Genomic DNA, 16375 nt, shown 5'->3' with positions numbered 1-16375 from the left:
ACTTGAAAGTGGATCCTTCTGCAGTCGAGACTCAGTGAGATACCAGCCCTAGCTGCTCATCTTTATTTCAGCTTTGTGAGACCCTGAAGCTGAGGACCCAACTAAGTTGTGCCTGGATCCTTGACCCACAGAAACTACGAAATAATAAATGCGTGCTGTTTTAAGCTGCTACATGGGTGGTAATTTGCTACTCAGTGATAAATAACGAATACAGTGGGTTTGTGTCCTGCCTTTCCCACTAAATCTCTGTGGGATCATGGGCCCAGTGATGTCTCTTCTTGGATTCTCAGCTTCCTCATCTGCAAAATGGGAACAACGCCTGTCTTTCAGGAGCGTGATGAGAAGTAACGCACGCTGTCGCTCCTCCATGAACAACTCTTCCTGCCTTTCTTCACCCAGCATCTCAGGTACGATTCAACTTAGCTGCAAGAATACAAACCGAGCCTTGGTGGCTTAACTGGAGGGGAGGTGACTCTTTTCAGCAGTCCGGGTGCAGCTGTCCGTGAGTGGCACTGAAGACCCAGGCTCCTTGTCGCTTCCTCCTCCACTGTCCTCGTGTGGCTCTCATCTTTGTAGCAGGTGAGGTCCATGCATTGCCCAGATCACCTCAGATCCCTTTTCCAGTTTTGTGCACACCAGCTCCTGGGATGCTTTCCCTCCTGACAGTTAGTATCTGAATCTGTCAACTGGCATCCTTAAGCCTCCTGCAGCTTGCTATGCCACACACAGGGAGAGCCTGGAGTGCCTGGGAATTTTTTTAAGGTTATTTATTTTGAGAGAGAGAGAGAGAGAAAGAGAAATAGAATGTGCTGGGAGGGGGGAGGGCAGACAGAGGATCCTAAGCAAGCTCTGTGCTGATAGCAGAGAGCCTGATGTGGGGCTCAAACCCAAGAACTGTGTGATCATGACTTGAGACGAAGTTGGACGCTTAATCGACTCAGCCGCCCAGATGTCCCTGAGGTGCCTGGGAATTTATGTCCTCCGTCCCATAGGTACTACTAACTGATGCCTGAGGGATACAGAGGCATAAATGCTCCAGCTCCCTTGCTCTGCGGGACAGCTCTGAAGAGTCACCTACCTCATCTCTAGACCCCCCTGTGAGACTTTGCTTGTTGTCACACCCTTACTGGCCTCCTTCCCTTTTTGGTACACTTCTCTGCTCCCAGACCCATTTTTCCTGGAACGTTTCCAAAGCATCACCATCCTGTGAACCTTCATCTAAAGATTTGCTTCCAGGGAACCCACTTCAGGCAATCACTTATCTCAAAGGCTCTTCTTGTCAAATGGGAATAACAATGGCGACCTTTCTCAGGGTGATGGATGAATAAGATGATGGTTTAGAGTGTGAGGCATAGAATGGGCACTCGCTAAAGAGAAACAATCATTATCTGAATTCCACAAGCTCTCACTGCTATAGGTCAATAATGAACGCCCCCCTCCGCCCCCAGATCTCACTGGCTTCCTATCACAAACATTTATTTTTTTCTTCCAAGTTAGAGTCTTGACAGCTCCAGCCCAGGCCCCAGTTATCCTTCATCCTGAGACCAGAGGGCTTCTGGGCAAACGCTTCTCATGGCAGAGGGCAGAGGCTCCAAGAAGGCTGGTGCCTTGCCTTGATATTGGCACACTGTCACTTGCATCCGTGTCCCATCAGTTCCAGGGCCAAGCCCTAACTTTTTGGGCCACGGATGACCTCTCCCCCCACAGGGAAGCCATGGTAACGGTGGGGAGGGAAGAGGCATCTGTGGGCAATAGTACAATGTACCGTATTATCTGTTCCAAGCACCTGAATTTACAGATGGGGAGACTGAGTCCCAGAAAGACGGGAAATATCCAAGCTCATAGATTATTCTCTTCCCTCTCCTCTCTTGGACTTCACCATGTATCCATACATTAGCATTTGCTCCTCTGGAGTCAACAGCTCAGCCATTTGAACCCCATGAGAAGGACTATGACAGAGAAGAAGTAGAATCCTTTCCATCTTCCAAAGGGCAAATAGAATCCCTGAGTGGTGACTCACCTGCGACCACACTGCCAGGTCAAGGGAACAAGGAGAGAAGACCCAGGATTCCCAACTTAACCTGCACAGTTGACTTCCCAGCCCCAGATTCTCTTGGGACACAAGAGGAAACCCAGCAGATAAAACAGGGAGAAATCTGCCTGCCTCCTTCCCCTCCCCAAAGCAAATCCTGGGTGAATGGGACAGTCAGGAATCCAGCTGTGTGGGTCCAGGAATGTCCCTTAGCATGTCATTCCCTCATTGACCCCCCTTCTCTGCCCTCTTAGGCCCTGACTATAGACCGGCCCTTGAGAAATCGTGGTAAATGAGGTATTGCCCAATGGGAGACACACCCTCCCCAAAATAACGACATCCCAACCATTCAAGCAACATTCCCCACATGGGCAGCAATTCGAAATGATCATAGGGTGTATCTGGGGTGCAAAATTGTACAACTCAGTTACCCCAGGAGGGAGGTCACAGTTCTGAGATTTGTGTCTTTAACACATCTTTAACCCCCGCTCATCTTCATTTACAACAGAGACAGAGAGCAGCCTTGGCGGGTGGCAGCATTTAGGTAGAATTCAGTACCATTATTTAATACCGTGTGATCTGACAAGACCGACTTTAATGGAACTTCGCCATTTTCATTGCATCTGCTGTTACAGTTACATTTTATTTGAGGCAGTCATCCTGCATGTCCCATTTTATAGTGATGGTAGCAAGCTTTTCTTTGGAAATAAATTTATTTATATACAAAAGCGAGTCCACTTAAAGAAAAACATTAGATACGTAGTACAGAGAGTACACAAGATATCGCAATGCTATTTTGTAGGCGTGGCGAAAGTTGTGGAAAGGGGTATGTGGCTAGGTAATGTCTGGAAAATTCTGCTAGAACATACCTTGGTGGTGGCTGGGCTGCCTGAGGGAGGGGCTAGGACCCCCCAAAAGAAGGGCCTATCTGAATTGGGCATTTTAGGAGAAACTGTATGAAGAAATTGTTGGTGGCACAGGGTGACAGGAGTCTATCTGTGCACCTCGACTCCCAGGAAGAGAAACGAGGGGTGGATGGGAAGTGACAGCAGATCAGTGCTCATCAGAAGGTTGGAACTACCGCTGGCAGAGATAGTGCTGTCTGGGCGGGGTCCCAGGCTCCCCCCATCATCACCTCTTCCTGCTAGGAACCCCATCCTGAATATCCGAAACCAGAATTAGCCTGAGGAGAGAGAAGGAAAGGGTTACCCCACCCACCATATGGCTCTGGGTTCTTTAGAAACTTTGATCCCCCATTCACCCCCTGAGCCCAGCCCTGGGCCACTAAGGCAGGACGGCCCACCCTCTTTCCCAAGGACAAACCAAAGTTCAGAGCTAAAAGTCTAGGGTTGTGGTCCAGGGGACACACAGCAAGGTCCACAAGAGAACGGAGGATGTCCGCTTCCTCCATGGGCCTGACGAGGACCCCTCCCATCCCACCCTCTTCCCCAGGTCTGGTGTGGGCAGCCCCAGGCCTCTGGGAAGGTGGGTATCCGGTTAGGCTTACCGAACTGGAAGAACGTCTAAGGCAGGGGCTGAGAGAGGGAAAGACCCTGCCACGCATGCGCAGGTAGCGTACCTAGTGCAGGGCTGCGGCAGTCACGGCCACAGGCGCCCAGGCAGCAGCGAGCCGAGCCCTTGCAGTCTGAGTCCTGGTGGCACAGATGCTGTACGGGGCTGAGGCAGCGCAGGCGGTCCTCCGGGCAGCTGCCGGGCTTGACTGCAACACAGGGGCCTGGCTGAGCACTGAGTGTGGCTCGGGGCTCGGGCGCTCCGCAAGGTGGAGGACACTTACCTGAGATCTTACGGACACACTGGCGGAAGCAAGCTTTGTAGCAGCATTTCATCCTTGCGGGACACTGGCTGTCATCCACGCAGTGGTCAGGCACCGAAAGGAGGCAGGGCCCGTCGTCCGGTGGGCAGCCCCCAGATTTCTCTGTAAGAAAACCCCCCGAATCTTGCAACTGGAGGCAGTCCAGAGTCACGTCATAAAGCACCCACCTGGGAATCACAAGGTCTGAAGTCTCTACCCCTTACTTCTTGCCTGTCCTTTGGCAAGTTTGTTTTTGTTTTTTAGGGCGGGGGGTGGGTGGGTGGACTTGCTTTTACTTTTATTTAAAATTTTTATTGGGGTACAATTGACATAGCATTGTATTTGTTTCTGGTGTACAACAAAATGATTCGATATTTGTATATATTGTGAAATGATCACATGTCTAGTTAACACCTGTCCCCACACATAGTTACACATCGTTTTCCTTATGATGAGAACTTCTAAGGTCTTCTCGCTTGGCAACTTTCAAGTAAGCAACACAGTATTGTTAACTATAGTCACCAGGCTGTATGTTACATCCCCAGGACTTATTTCTCTTATAACTGGAAGTTTGTACCTTTGACTCCTCTTCACGCATTTCACCCACCTCTCACCCACACCCCCTGGCAACCATCAATCTGTTCTGTGTATCTATGAGCTTGTTTTTATTGTTGTTGTTGTTGTTGTTGTTTAGTTTTGATTTTTTTTTTTTTATAAATTTTTTTTTTCATTTTTTATTTATTTTTGGGACAGAGAGAGACAGAGCATGAACGGGGGAGGGGCAGAGAGAGAGGGAGACACAGAATCGGAAACAGGCTCCAGGCTCCGAGCCATCAGCCCAGAGCCTGACGCGGGGCTCGAACTCACGGACCGCGAGATCATGACCTGGCTGAAGTCGGACGCTTAACCGACTGCGCCACCCAGGCGCCCCTAGTTTTGATTTTTAGATTCCAATGTGAGATCATACAGTATTAGTCTTTCGCTGGCTGATTTATTTCACTTAGTGTAATGCCTTTGAGGTCCATTCACAGTGTTACAAATGGCTGGCAAGGGTTATGGTTTTTGGTTTTTTGTTCTTTTGTTTGTTTTTTACTGCAAGTGTCAGTGCTCTGTCTGTGCAATGGAAAACTGGACTCCTTCCTCCCGGAGCTGGTTTGAGGCTCCAATGACATGAAGGACAGGAAAAAATGAAGTTCAAAATCTACACCTGGGCCACCGGCTGTGCCTGGTCTGGGGCTGCCCACCTCACTGTTCTCAGCCTCCACACCTTCCCGTTTGGGGCTCCTGCTCTGCTTCCAGCTGCTTCTCTTTTCAGAGCCTTGCTTCTGCTGTGCTCTGGCCTACACCCCACTCATCAGGTCTCAGCGGTAGGGAGGCCCTACCTCTCCGGCCTCTGACTAACCAGGTCAGCCCCGTCCCCCACCCCACACACTCCCAAAGGATCTTTCCTTCAGCGCTGTGACTCCGACTCTATTTGTCTCCTTCTCTCACTTGACTGGAGGCTATGAGAATACACCCCCACCTACTTCTCTCACCATTAGGCTAAAGTACAGCCCTTAATGCAGAACACCAGTGGCTCAGCGACTATTTGAAAGAAAGGATTTGGAAGGGGGTCCAGCATCGCGACAATGTCAGCGGCTGCCAGCCTGGTGCATTGTCACACAGCCACGGTCAGCCACAACTGCACTGTGTGCTTGTCCTGTTCCAAGTGGCGTTGTTTCAGGGATCTGTATTAACTCTGACTTTAAGGTAGTCCTCAGACGGCTCTAGAATTTTTTGTCCCAGAGCTTATCCAGCCATTTTTCTTGTTAGCATTTTGGGCCATTTCCAGATGTCATGCAGAAGGCTTGAATCTGTACCTTCTTCCATTGAGAGGGAGAAAGCAAGGGTTGATAGGGCACTGACTGCCCAGACCCACAGGGCCTGGCCTAGGACTCTGAGTCCTCTGATGACCCACCCCTCTGCTCTGGCCACCATTGAGTCCTGTAGAGAGGATGGAGGCCAGTCCCAGGCCTTCATTTAGTCTAGCATCAGAGAAAAGGTGCAAGAGTCCCCAAACTTTACCTTGTGTCTACCTCCCCCCTCCAGCTCCTGACTGGATGCTGGCCACACACACAGTAGGCACCTTGCTCACACAGTAAGTGCTCAAAACTGACTTCATTGGCTTGGATTGGGTTGTCTTATACTAAATTGCTGCCCCCTGCTGGAGAAAGAACAGCTAGTCTGTGAGGGAGGCCACTACTCAGATTAGCGCCTCTTCCCCAGGCTGGGGGTAGATGGGTGGGAAGACCCTGAGGTCCCTGGGGTAGCCTTGGGGAGTGAGCTGGGAGGAGCTGTCTGAAGTCAGAGAAGGAGCTCCCTGTGGGCTGGGGTTGGGGACCCTATCATACAGCCAGGAGGGCTTCTAGGAGGAGGGACCAGGAGGTGAGACTTGAGGAACAGACAGGAAGAGAAGGTCAGGACTGGCATTTCAAGTGGCTCAGTTTTGTCACCTACAAAAGGGGGATAAAAATAGTCCCGATCTCTCAGCGTCTCAGTGAGGAGGAATGTGGTGAGGACACATGAATCCCAGCCAGCAGGGGTCTGGCCTTGGAACTTGCTAGCATCCTTCCCTCCTCAGCCTGGGGTCTCTGAGCACTCTACTCCCCAAACCCTGCCTCTGAGGAAGGCACAAGTTAGAGTAGAGGGGGCAGAGAAGATGCAGGGAACTGCTTTCCAGGACCTGTTGAGGAGGGAACCTGTCCCCATTACTGTCTGCTTCCCCCAAGGCAGGGCCAGGGACGCACGGGTGTATGTAGGTCACAGTGTACCTGTCGCAGAAAGGCAGGAGGTGGAGACCTTGGCCAGGTGGGGAGGCACCTGTCTAGCTACTCAACAGCCCCATCCTCCCTCACCTGTTGACAGGTAAGCCCCAAGATTTTCAAGGAGGCTGGGGGAAAAGAGGGGTGAGGGCGGAGCTTCCTAACAACAGATCCCAGAAACCATATCCCTGCCCAGTTAGAGAGTCCCTTGCACAGATTGGGCTCTGGGACAGGAAGGACTCGAGAAAGACAGAAACAAGACAGGCAGGGGCCAGACCCGTCACAGCCTTGTTAGCAACAGAAGATGACAGAAAGGGTCATCTCGTTGCCATGGGGGCCCACAGACCCTAATACCTCCATGGAGACAACGTGGGAGAGCAGGTACAGACAAGTTTGCCCCCCCCCCCCACCGCAGAGACACAAAGGGATGTGTGTTCACCCATGTACAGGTACACAGACACACACATTGGCCATACCTAAACATACTTGTGCAGACACAGCAAAGACACACACACACACACACACACACACACACACACACACACATATTCATACACACACACACACCATTGCCTGCTTTCCCCAAACCCTCACTCTCCCCAGAGAGGTAGGAGCTGCCAGGTCCCCAGAGCAGAGAAACCTACCCACACTCACCTCCCTTCCTCCTGGCCAAGGCAGCAGGCAGCTGGCTCCCCAAAGCCAGGAGGGCCACCAGGAGGAGAAAGCCCCAGGCCCTCATGTTTCTGCTGCCGGCACTTAATAAATCCAGGGCCCAGGGGCCCTTAAATGAACTCCCGCAGCTCCAGGGAGGCTAGAGCAGCTGAGTCAGGGGAGGAAGGACAGGAGGTGGCTGGAATGGCACCTGTTTGCCTTGTCCTGGCCCCACCCTGTGCCCCAGAGCTCCAGTGCAAGGGCGCTTGTGCAAGAACCATAGATAGGTGGGAGCAGGTGCTCGGTGTTGGGGGCCAGGATCCAGTCCTGCCTGTATTGCTGACTTGGGCTGTGATCTCAGGCAAGTCTGCTCCCTCTTCAGGCCTCGGTTTTTCTCATTTGTCTAAAGGATGAAGGTTGTTGAGACAGACAATCCCTTTCCTGGCTCTCGAAGGTCTCGAAGCCCCAACAACGGATTAGGCAGGAGATAGAGGTCGGCTTGGAATGGCAAGAAGGGGGTTGCAGAGTTCTGGATGCCTAGGGGGAATTGGGGTTAAGGTCAGGCAGGCACAGTGAGTGAGGGTAGCTCTGGCCTCTCCTGGGCTTCTCTGGATGGGAGAGAGAGAGATCTCCCCGCCTTCGGTGACGTCACCTCCAGTGGCCTCTGGTAGAACCGCCCTCTGCCCCGGGCTGGCTCAGCTGTCTGGGTGGACGTTTGTTTGGCTGAGGTTACCGGTTGCAGCAGATGTAGGTGGCTTCTGGGCCTCTTTCCCTGGCCCTGAGAGATCCTGAGCAAAAAATCATCAGAGCCAAGGACTGCACCTTAGATTTCACATTATTTGGCTCCTGCATTTGGTGGAAGAGGCACTGGGGCTCAGAGTCTTAAGGGGCCCCAAACAGAAACCCCCATGGAACCATAGCATCTTACCAGGACCACAGGGGATCAAGGCCTTCCTCGTCACCCTCCCATTTGAAAGATGAAGAAACTGTAAGCCAGGGATGGGTGGGGACTGACTCAAGAACCCACAGTTAATTCCTAACTAAGGTGGGGCTTCTGTCATTGCCTCCCCATGGTCCCCATCAGTTACCAGGCCTTGGGAGCAAGGTATAACTTCATCTCACGCCAAGAAAGAAAGAGGATATTCCTTTCAACCCTCACAGTTGGGAAGTTCTTCGTTGGGTTTAACTAGAATCCCTCATGCTGTCTTTGAAGCTCTCAGGAAAAGAGGGAAGGGCCCTATGTTCTATGATGTGATGTTTCTTTTGGAATAGGAGAATTTTATGGGACTGGCTTTTTTCCCTGATTACGAACTACACATATATATTGAAGAAATGCTTTTTCAATTAAGATGATTTTGCAGACATTTTCCTGTGTCATGAAGTATTCTCCAATTTCATCATTTTTAATGATTACATGGTATTTTGTAAGACTGATATGCTAAAGCATATAGTTTCCTATCGTAGCACTTAGGTTTCCATTTTCTTCACTCAAATAAAGCCGTGACAGCAACCTTTGTGTATACATTTTGAATCCTCTCTATTTTCTTTCTCTTTTTTTAAGTTGTCATTTTTTTAAGGTTTATTTTTGAGAGAGAGAGAGCACGAGTGAATGAGGGGGAGAAAGAGAGAGAGAGAGAGAGTGGGAGAGAATCCCATGCAGGCTCCATGCTGACAGTGTGGACTGGAAGCAGGGCTCCAGCTCACCTGATGTGGGGCTCGAGCTCATCTGATGCAGGACTGAAACTCATGAACCATGAGATCATGACCTGAGCCGAAGTCAGATGCTTAACCAACTGAGCCACTCAGGCGCCCCCACATCTCTATCTTCTTAGGGTAAATTTGTCAAAGTAGAAATGCTAGGTCAGTCAAAAGGTATAAACTTCTAGGCATAAAATAAATAAGCCATGGGGATGTAACATGTAGCATGGTGATTATAATTAATAATACAGTGTTGCATATTTGAAAGTTGCTAAGAGAGTAGGTCTTAAGAGTTCTTATCATAAGAAAAATGTTTGTAACTACATGTGGTGATGGACGTTAACTAGACTTATTTTGGTGATCATCTCACAGTACATACAAATATCAAATCATTACATTGTACATTGGAAGCTAATATAATGTTATGTGTCAATTATACCTCCGTAAAGAATCTCAAAACCAAAACCCAATTTTTAAAAACCCAAACAAACAAATAACAAACAAAAAGAAACACCAGGTCAACAGCAGTGATCGCTTTTCAGGTTTGGAATACCCGGTCAAATTGCATTTCAGAAAAGATGTAAATGAGTGTGTGAGCCGCTGTTGTTCTGTAGCAGGAATCTCCTGCTTTTGCCTGCCTGGTATCTCTTCCTTTGGTGGAGTCATTGCTCCCCAGTCCTGTAATTCTGGTTGGCTGTCAATCACCAGATACTTCCCCTGTACAGGTGAAGGCGTTTGACTCAGGCTTGAGTTAACTGGACTCTTCTCTTACCTGCCCACCCCTCCATTCAAATCCTGAGTGGAGAAGGCAGTGTCATAAAGAGAACAATCTAAACTTCAGTTGCTGTTGCTTGCGACCCAAGATCCTTAACGGATATACCAGCAAAGAAAGATAGGATATGAAGAGAGAAGTATATAAAACCTTTACCAATGGAAAAGTATCTCATTTTAATTTACCTTTCCCTGAAATTGGTGACAGCATTTCTTCATATGTTTATACTGACCAAGTGTATTTCCTGTTTTTATACTTTGCCCACTTTTACTGGGAATACATTTGTTTTTATTATTGAGTTGTAAAAGCTGTTTACATATTAGGGACACTACTAACGTGTCATACGCAAGAGGCAGTATGGTAAAGTAGGTAGCCAATGTAAACTGAAGTCAGGCAGACCTGGATTTGAATCCAACTGCCACCAGGTTCTAGCTGTGTGACTTTGGACAAGTCACCTAACTTTTTTTTTCTTTTAATTTTAATGTTTATTTGAGAGAGAGAGAGAGAGAGAGACAGCACGAGTGGGGGAGGGACAGAGAGAGGGAGACACAGAATCTGAAGCAGGCTCCAGGCTCTGACCTGTCAGCACAGAGCCCGATGTAGGGCTCAAACTCACGAACCCTGAGATCATGACCTGAGCTAAAGTTGAATGCTTAACCGACTGAGCCACCCAGGTGCCCCAAGTCACCTAACTTTTTTAAACCTCAGTTTACTTTTTTATAAAATAGAGATAATATTTATTTTACAGGATCGTTCTGAGGATTTAATAAGATGAGCTTAATAAACACTTATTTTAATCCCACCCTGCAAATGTTTGTTTCTTTGGTTTTGCTTTGCACCAAAGTTTTATTTTTTTTATTTATTTTATTTATTTTTAAAAAGTTTTTATTTATTTATTTTGAGAGAGAGAGAAAGTGCGAGTCGGGGAGGGGCAGAGAGAGAGAGAGAGAGAGAGAGAGAGAGAGAGAATCCTAAGCAAGCTCCACACCGTCAAGCGCAGAGCCTGATGCAGGGCTTGAACCCATGAACCGTGAGATCATGACCTGAGCCAAAGTTGGAAGCTTAACCAGCTGAGCCACCCAGGCACCCGTGGACCCAAGTTTTAAATTTGGGGGGTAGTCAAACCAGTGTTTTCATTTGTATTTTCTCCCTTGGTTTTTATGCTAAAAAAAAAATCTTTTTGATTCTGATGTCAGATATTCACTATATTTTCTTATAATTCTTTTGTGTTTTTGAAAAACATGTTAATTCTTTAGTCTATTTGACATTTATGTTGGTGTGGCATGTGACATATGGAAATGCCTTTTTTCTTAGGTTATTAAGCAGCTGACCTGGTGTCATTTAGTGAATAATTCAAACTTTTGCCATTGATTGGAAGTCAGAACTTTATCAAAAACTCACGTCTTATATGCAACAGGGGCCGTTTCTGGGTTTTCTATCCTCTTTCCTTGGCTATTTATTCCTAAGCCAGTAATACTTCTGTAACTGTTGCTTCACAACATTTTAGTGACTGGTAGCATTCATTACCCTTTGTTAATCTACATTTTCAATTGTCCATCACACAAGGATTCCATTCTTCCCTAGGACCCTAATAATTTTTTAAGTTTCAAAACCAAATTTGTTTTTTGCTAAACATTTTACCATAACAATCTTCAAAGCTACCGAAAAGAACAGTAAGTGCTTTTACGAAGCCCTGTATACCCCATCACTTATATTCAGCGATTACCAGTTTTCCCAGCTTTGTTGAGACATAATTGACGTATTATATTGTGTAAGCTTAAGGTGCCCAGTGTGATGATTCGACACACATACATATTGCAGAAGACTTACCACGATGAGATCAGTGCATCCTCTGCCTCACACAGTTACAATTCTGTGGTTGTTGTTATGGTGAGAACATTAAGGTGTTTTTCTTTTTCTTTTTCTGTTTCTTTTTTTTTTATTGTATTCAAGAGAAGATGAATATTAACTAACCCTATTGTGGTGATCATTCCACAATATACATAAAGCAGACCATCATGCTGTGCACTTACACTGACACGGTGATGTATGTCGATGATTTTTCAGTAAAACTGGGTGGGGGAAACTCTACTTTATTCATGTCAAATTTCTTTCTATTGATTTTTTTTTTCAAAAGGAGTTTGTTTTATTCTTAGTAGGGGAGTTGATGTATTCAGACCCCATAATATCAGGGCTAGTCTGGCCCTTTGCATCCAAGCCCCTCAAGTCCAATGAAAAACAAAACAAAAACAAAAACAAAAACTGAGGCTCAGAGAGAGAAAGCTATTTGCCTGAGGTCACCCAGCAAGTTGGGGGCAAAGCCAAGATTAGAAGTGACTTTCCAGGCCAGTGTTTTCTCCGCAACATTCAATGTGGCTCCTGCTGGAGCTTTGGCCTTCCTTGGCGCTTGCTTGGAACTGAGTGGTGGGACTGGTATGTAGATGGCAGAGCCTTGAGGTCCTCCAAGGCTGTCTAGGAACCCCTCCCTGCTTTAGGCTCCTGTCACCCCCCAAGTCTGTTCTGTCCCCAGTAGGGGTGTCTAGGGGGGACTGCTCACTCTAGTAAATCACTCTAACATGTCAGAGACAGGGTGTTTCACCTCCTCATGGAGCACCAGTGGAGACAGACTCTCGGGCTCTAACAGGGGAGAGAGGGACCTCCCAGTGGCAGCTACAACAGGACTTTCCTGCTATTTCTGGAGCACACTTGGGTGCTGGGAGTCCATAGAGAAAGGAGGGAAGGGGGCTGCTGAGTGGGCCTCACATTTGTCTGGTGAGATGGCAGGACTGGCAGAGCTGGGAGCTGGGGAGAAAGTGGGTGTGCGGTGGTGCGGGTTGAGGGGGTGGGGAGCTGCCTGGAGGGAGGGATTTCCGGATGTCCCAGGGTCAGTGCGGAAACCTCGCTTTCTTCTGCTCCCCATGTTAGTTTCTGTGCATGAGATAAAACAGCCACCTCCCCCAGTCTTCACTGAGTGGTCCCACGTGGGAGAGAGATGAACCGTGTTGTTCAGCCAGGCCCAAGCTCTAGGTTATCATATCTCAGATCTTTGGGATTGTTCATGCTGCACCATTTTATATTCTCAACAGCAATGTACAAGGGTTCCAATTTCTCCACATCCTCACCAACACATGGCATTTTCCATTAAGAAAACTATTTTTAGGGTGCCTGGGTGGCTCAGTCGGTTGAGTGCCAGACTCTTGATTTCCACTCAGGTCATGATTTCACTCTTCGGTTCGTGGGATTTAGCCCTGTGTCAGGCTCTGTGCTGACAGATTCTCTTTCAATCTCTCTCTCTCTCTGTCTCTCAAAAAAAATAAATAAACTTAAAATTAAAAAAAAAATTATAGTCAGTCTACAGGGTGTGAAGTCGTATCTTGTGATTTGGGTTTGAGTTTTCCTAATGGCTAATGATGTTGAGTACCTTCTCACGTGCTTATCAACCTTTTGTCTATCTTCTCCAGAGAAAAGTATATTCTAGTCTTTTGACCATGTTTTAAAATTTTAATTAATTTTTTAAATATAATTTATTGTCAAGTTGGCTAACATACAGTGTGGACAGTGTGCTCTTGGTTTTGGGGGTAGATTCCCGTGGTTCATCGCTTACATACAACACCCAGTGTTTATCCCAACAGGTGCCCTCCTCAATGCCCATCACCCATTTTTCCCTCTCTCCCACCACCCCCCCATCAACCCTCAATTTGTTCTCTGTATTTAAGAGTCTCTTATGGTTTGCCTCCTTCCCTCTCTGTTTGTAATTATTTTTTCCTCTTCCCTTCCCCTATGGTCTTCTGTTAAGTTTCTCAAGTTCCACATATGAGTGAAAACATATGATCTCTCTTTCTCTGACTGACTTATTCTACTCAGCATAGTACCCTCCAGTTCTATCCATGTTGCTGCAAATGGCAGGATTTCATTCTTTCTCAACCACATCTTCTTTATCCATTCATCAGTTGATGGACATTTAGGCCTTTGACTATTTTAAAATTGGGTCATTTATCTTTTTATTGTTGTTGGATACTAGGCCCTTATCAGATGCCCGAATGGGAAATCTTTTCTCCCATTCTGCGGGCGGTCTTTTCATTATCCCGATAGTGGCCTTTGATGCGCTGAAGTGTTGAACTCTGTTGAAGCTTATTGTGTTTTAAATATCCTTCATCTTGAAACTATTATATGTAAAGCAATCAATGAGCTTACTCTTTTATTTACCTTCCTTCCCCTCTTCCTCCTGTTGATGGAAGTTGTACTGTTTATATGTTTTCACAGCATGGCATATTTACATACTGTTTGTTACCACTTTGCCTTAGTCTTTTCCGCAGTTAAAATGTCCAGTGTTCAAATGAGATACCACCTCACACCTGGCAGAATGACTAACATTAACAACTCAGGCAACAACAGATGTTGGCGAGGATGCGGAGAAAGAGGAACCTGTTGGCACTGCTGGTGGGAATGCAAATTGGTGCAGCCACTCTGGAAAACAGTATGCAGGTTCCTCAAAAAATTAGAAATAGAACTACCCTATGACTCAGAAATTGCACTACTAAGCATTTATTCAAGGGATATAGGTGTGCTGTTTTGAAGGGGCGCATGCACCCCAATATTTATAGCAGCAATGGAAAGAGCCCAAATGTCCACTGATGGATGAACGGATAAAGAAGATGTGGTATCTATATACAATGGAGTATTACTCGGCAATCAAAAAGAATGAAATCTTGCGATTTGCAACTACATGGATGGAACTGGAGGGTATTATGTTAAGTGAAATTAGTCAGAGAAAGACAAAAATCCTATGACTTCACTCATATGAGGACTTTAAGAGACAAAACAGATGAACACAGGGAAGGGAGACAAAAATAATATAAAAACAGGGAGGGGGACAAAACAGAAGAGACTCATAAATATGGAGAACAAACTGAGGGTTTACAATCAAATGCATTCATACAATAGCTGGATTCTTCTGCTTGAACTACCTGGACTGATTTCTTTCCGCTGCATCTGAATCATACCCGACACACACTATTATATTTTTACATTATGACACTTATATTTTCAGCACCCCTTATTAACATTGGCACCAATGGTTACATGTGTATATTCCATGTATATAGTTTATTTAGATGTTACTGTCCGTTATACTCTTTTCTTCATTCACGTGTTTCCTTGAATTCTTTTTTCCTTTTTAAAATTTTTTTTTCAACTTTTATTTATTTTTGGGACAGAGAGAGAGAGAGAGCATGAATGGGGGAGGGGCAGAGAGAGAGGGAGACACAGAATCGGAAGCAGGCTCCAGGCTCTGAGCCATCAGCCCAGAGCCTGACGCGGGGCTCGAACTCACGGACCGCGAGATCGTGACCTGGCTGAAGTCGGATGCTTAACCGACTGCGCCACCCAGGCGCCCCACTTTTTTCCTTTTTTAAAAAAATTTTTATTTAATTTTGAGAGACAGAGCACGAGTGGGGGAGGGACAGAGAGAGGGGGAGACACAGAATCCAAAGCAGGCTCCAGGCTCTGAGCTGTCAGCACAGAGCCCGATGCTGAGTTCGAAGCCACAAACCATGAGATCATGACCTGAGCCGAAGTCAGCTGCTTAATCAACTGAGCCACCCAGGCGCCCCTTGAATTCTTTTTTTTAATTATTGATGATAATTTTCTTTGATATTTTAGATCACAACAGTGACTTTTTGTTGTGACAAGTGAAAAACTGAGAAACTAGTATGTATGATGGAAAACCTAGTTGGGGCGCCTGGGTGGCACAGTCAGTTAAGCGTCCCTCTCTTGATATCCGCTCAGGCCATGATCTCATGGTTCGTGAGTTCAAGCCCTATATCGGACTCTGTACTGACAGCATGAAATCTGCTTCAGATTCTCGCTCTCCCTCTCCCCTTTTCTCTCTCTCTCAAAATAAATAAATACACTTTTTTAAAAAAGGAAAACTTACTTATCTTGCTTTTTCCTATTCCCATCACAGTGATGTAAGCAATGTTAATAGGGTAGCATATATTCCTTCATAACTTTCTCCTCTTTCCTACATAAATAAAGCCATGCATAGCAGTTTTATGTGTTTCTACCAAAGTATTATCAAACACATATGTTACCCTCTAACTTGTTTTTCTCTGTTGGTAGGATTTCGTGAACATTGCTAGGATTCAGTAAACAGAGATCTAGTGATATTCATGCCTTTTCTATTTATAAGTATAATAGGATCGCATCAGACATGATGAGTTTTTTGATGAAACAATACTTTTTTGTTTCTTTTATTTACCCTTTTTTCTTCTCCTATCCTACCTTCCTAACCTCTATCCCCTCATCAACTGTTTGGTGAACCTCTACTAATAGGACGTGCAGCCTTCTTAGTAGAACCATAGCCAGATTTGTTTAATATAACTATATTAAGAACACACTCTCACTATGTGCAAAAAAACCCAAACAATAGGAGGTAATGTCCAGGTAAGACGAGGAAAGGACAGTGGCCTGAGCTGTTCTGAGCAGGTCTTAGCATGACATTAAAGTTTTCATTTGCACACCATGTCACAAAGGACCTTTCTCCATCATATATAAAGAGTGCTTAAAAATGAAGAAGAAAAGGGCTAATGAATCTATAGAAAAGTGAG

The 16375-nt window shown here is 46.4% G+C and overlaps 1 protein-coding gene across 1 annotated transcript; it reads right to left on the bottom strand.

Annotated features, from left to right (window-relative positions):
* Window positions 1–2720: 2720 nt before the first annotated feature.
* WFDC5 (WAP four-disulfide core domain 5) lies at window positions 2721–7385 on the bottom strand. Its single transcript, XM_047854278.1, has 4 exons — window positions 7301–7385; window positions 3828–3968; window positions 3612–3752; window positions 2721–3215 (listed from the first exon to the last, which is right to left on the bottom strand). Exons 1-4 carry the CDS (start codon window positions 7383–7385, stop codon window positions 3211–3213), a joined length of 372 nt encoding a protein of 123 aa, XP_047710234.1. The 3' UTR covers window positions 2721–3210.
* Window positions 7386–16375: the final 8990 nt, after the last annotated feature.

The sequence above is a fragment of the Prionailurus viverrinus genome, chromosome A3 (assembly GCF_022837055.1).
Source record: "Prionailurus viverrinus isolate Anna chromosome A3, UM_Priviv_1.0, whole genome shotgun sequence".
Lineage (NCBI taxonomy): Eukaryota > Metazoa > Chordata > Mammalia > Carnivora > Felidae > Prionailurus > Prionailurus viverrinus.
Note: the sequence above shows the minus strand (reverse complement) of the source record. Positions and strands in the feature narration are given on the sequence as shown.

What these genes read in the sequence shown, in the direction of transcription:
- WFDC5 (XM_047854278.1), bottom strand. Translation starts at nt 7,385, where the DNA reads ATGAGGGCCTGGGGCTTTCTCCTCCTGGTGGCCCTCCTGGCTTTGGGG. An exon ending in CTTGGCCAGGAGGAAGGGAG is followed by an intron (nt 3,969 to 7,300) that starts GTGAGTGTGGGT and finishes GTTTTCTTACAG; the next exon opens with AGAAATCTGGGGGCTGCCCA. An exon ending in GTGTGTCCGTAAGATCTCAG is followed by an intron (nt 3,753 to 3,827) that starts GTAAGTGTCCTC and finishes CCTGTGTTGCAG; the next exon opens with TCAAGCCCGGCAGCTGCCCG.